General features: G+C 57.5%; 1 protein-coding gene across 1 annotated transcript in view; it reads right to left on the bottom strand.

The window, feature by feature from the left end:
- GUITHDRAFT_160848 (hypothetical protein) overlaps positions 1-3,327 on the bottom strand; it is a 5,191-nt gene that overhangs the window by 1,054 nt on the left and 810 nt on the right. The window contains exons 5-15 of the mRNA XM_005841165.1: positions 2,958-3,296; positions 2,607-2,750; positions 2,167-2,277; positions 2,057-2,104; positions 1,740-1,808; positions 1,562-1,594; positions 1,450-1,494; positions 1,160-1,245; positions 856-902; positions 584-716; positions 310-355 (exon numbers count right to left, since the gene is read on the bottom strand). Of these exons, the coding sequence (XP_005841222.1) occupies positions 310-355; positions 584-716; positions 856-902; positions 1,160-1,245; positions 1,450-1,494; positions 1,562-1,594; positions 1,740-1,808; positions 2,057-2,104; positions 2,167-2,277; positions 2,607-2,750; positions 2,958-3,296 (1,101 nt within the window). The remainder of the gene's footprint in view (positions 1-309; positions 356-583; positions 717-855; positions 903-1,159; positions 1,246-1,449; positions 1,495-1,561; positions 1,595-1,739; positions 1,809-2,056; positions 2,105-2,166; positions 2,278-2,606; positions 2,751-2,957; positions 3,297-3,327) is intronic.

Here is a 3,327-nt window from a genome sequence, read left to right as displayed (position 1 = left end):
CATGATGCTGCTGCTGCTCGGCTCTGCTCTTCATCATCACTATCACTACTACGACGACGTCGACGTCGGCGCCGTCGTCGTAGTCCGTGCAGCACGACCACGACGTAGAACTACGACTATGACTACTACTACTACTACTACCACGACGACGACGACGACGACGACGACGACGACTACTACTGCTGCTGCTGCTGCTGCTGCTGCTGCTGCTGCTGCTGCTGCTCCTCCTGCTGCTCCTCCTCCTCCTCCTCCTCCTCCTCCTCCTCCTCCTCCTCCTCCTCCTCTTCCTCTTCGTCCTCTTCATCCTACCTTGCCGTGTTTTGATGGCACATGTTTCACTTTCTTGTACACCAACCTGAGAGATATTTCAAAGTTGCGCCTCAAGAGGAGTGGGGAGTTAATAGGGCGGAAGGGTTGGAGGAGGAACAACATAGGAACAGGGTTGGGAGTGCACGGGCAGGAGCAGCAGCACGAGCAGGAGCAGGAGCAGGAGCAGGAGCAGGAGCAGCAGGAGCAGCAGCAGCAGCAGGAGGAGCAGGAGCAGCAGGAGCAGGAGCAGCAGCAGGAGCAGCAGCAGGAGTACCTGACACGCTCGTACATGTCGTCGTCCTCCTGTCCCCAGCCGAAGTATTTGTTGGAGTAGCCGTTCAACGCCTTGTAATGCTGCACTGATAGAAGGAAAGCGCCGCCAACCATGGCTTCGTAGAAGCGAAAGTCTTGAAGGAGAGTAAGATACGCCGAGCAGGAGCAGGAGCAGGAGCAGGAGGAGCAATAGAAGGAGAAAACGGAGAAGAAGCAGGAGCAGGAGGAGCAGGAGGAGGACGGCAGATGAAGAGGAACAACGCATTAAGGCACCTTTCTGATCCGTATTGGTGCAGAGATGAAGTGGCTCCTTCGGCCACCTGCAGAGAGAGCAAGCGATCAGAGAAGGAGGGGGAGAAGAGAGAGGAGGGGGGAGGCTAACGGACGTGACGTGACGGGACGTCAGCAGAGGAGAGGGGAGGAGAAATGGCGAGAGAAGGGAAGGGTGAGGACGGCAGGGGCAGGGAGGCTGAAGATGGGAGGAGAGGAGATGAGAGGCAAGGTGTGGAGGAGCGGAGGGGAGAAAGGGAGAAGGGGAGGGGAGAAGGGGAGGGGGGGGGGGTTGGGAGCATCTCACTCATGCGTCAGCTTGTCGCTGACAGGGATCTGATCAACGTCGTGCATGACAAGATAGTCACAGCCGAGCTCCTCAGCATGCTGAACCTGATTGAAGAGACTGAGAAGCCAAGGTAGCGAGAATGTCGAAAGAAACGAAAGGAGGGTGAGATTGAGACCCAAGAGCGGCAGGAGCAGGAGCAGGTACAGCAGAGGCAGAGGCACGAGGAAGAGGCAGAGGCACGAGGAGGAGGAGGTGCAGGAGGTGCAGGAGCAGGAGCAGGAGGAGGAGGAGGAGGAGGAGGAGGATACCCCACGATTGAACAGGATTCCCTTGTTCCAGTGTCCTCGCTGAGACTGCTCATGGTACGTCAGCGCTCGTCCAAGGGGACAGGGAGTGAGGGACAAAGAGAAAACGTTTGACCTGCTCGGCGACTATGATGCGGAAGTCAGGGACCTGTAAGAGTATCAGAACAGAAAGAGGGGGTCACCACGATCACAACCACAAGCAGCAAAAATAACAGCAGCACCAGCACCAGCACCAGCACCAGCACCAGCACCAGCACCAGCACCAGCAGCACCAGCAGGCAGGTAGTTCTCACCCCAACAGTGTCGAGGAAGAGAGGCATGTGGTAGAGGAACTCCTCCAGGTTCTCAAGTCGTCCCTTGCCCTGAGACAGAGTTAGAACCCGCAGAACAAGAGAGGAGGAGAAAGAGAGGAAGAAGTGGGGGGGTGGGGGGGGGTTGTAGAGAGTTGGACAAGGGAGAGGGAGGGCGGGAGGGAGGGCGGGAGGTGGTGGTAAAGGTGCAAGAGGAGAAGGTGATTGGGAGGGAGAATAAAGAGGAAAGCGAGAGGTTGTGAGCAGGGGCGTTGAGGTGGTGGTGGTGGGAAGAAGGAAAGGTACAAGGAGAGGACGACCTGACTCATCGCACTGCAACCGTCTCGGAAGGGAACAATCACACAGAGCTGTCAAGACCGTCACCTTGCCGCCTCCCTCCTGAGCAAGAGCTCAGCTGCTTGCCACCCACCTTGTGCCCGAGGGAGTGCTTGGCCTGCCGCTTCAGGCTCTTGTTGAGTCGACGGAAATAGACAGTTCCCCAGTCAGAGGACTTGGAGGACGCAACCTCCTTGAGCAGCACCTGACGGATAGCTGAGGACTGCAGTAGCGGGGGGAGCCAAAGGAGGGAGAGGAGCAGAAGAAGCAGGGCAAGGGCAAGGGCAAGGGCAAGGGCAAGAGGACGAGCAGCAGCAGCAGCAGCAGCAGTCGTCGCACCCGTGAGTCCGGCAGACGATGGAGGAGGGGGAGGAGGGAGCGATCTTTCATAACAATGCAGGAGGATCCCATGACAGCAGCACCTTGACACTGAGAGCAACTTCAGGCACCCTCTCCACACCTGCTTCCTTCCTCCCCATCCTTCCTCTCCATCCTCCCGCTCCTGCCTCTATCCTACTCCTTCCCTGTTCCTACCTCATCCCTGTTTTTGCAGTATCTCGAGCATCGCATGTAGCAATCTCCCTTCCCGTTCAGCGGGCAACTTGTGTGCTCCACTGCATCCATAGACAGCCAGACGTCTAGCAGCTCACGCAGCAAACATTCAGACCTCTGTTCGACCTGACAGCAAGTGAGTAGCAACAGAGAGCAGAGCAGAGCAGAGGGAGGAGAGCAGAGCAGAGCAGAGCAGAGCACAAGTGAGGAGAGTGAGGAAAGGGGAGGGGAGGGGAAGAAGAGAGCAAGGAGATAGGTGATGAGGTGTAGATAATCGAAAGTTCAGCGCAAGGAAACTGCTCTCCACCCTCCCCGCACTCAATCTCAACTCACATGAAGTCTGATGTTGTCTACAAGTGAGCTCGACTCCCCAAGTCTCTGCAGCTCCCAAGACTTGTTGAGAACCTCCTCCCGGCGCAACTCTTGTATCAAAGGCGAGGAGGAGGAGGAGGAGGAGGAGGAGGAGGAGGAGCGATCCCTCCTGGCATCTAGCTCATGACCCTCCTGGTAGACCCCGAGGAGAGAGGCATCGAGCGTGAGGTCTTGCATCTGGTTCAGCCACACGCCTGACTCTTGCTCGTCGATCTCTCTCAGCTCTTGATCGATATCCTCCACTTGCTTCACTCGCCTACCCACCGACGCCAGCCACATCTCCCAGAAGGCGTCCTGAACCTGCAGGAGCTTGAGCGACTCCCTCCCTCCC

This window comes from Guillardia theta (assembly GCF_000315625.1).
Source record: "Guillardia theta CCMP2712 unplaced genomic scaffold GUITHscaffold_4, whole genome shotgun sequence".
NCBI lineage: Eukaryota > Cryptophyceae > Pyrenomonadales > Geminigeraceae > Guillardia > Guillardia theta.
This window is presented reverse-complemented; position numbering and strand designations above follow the sequence as displayed.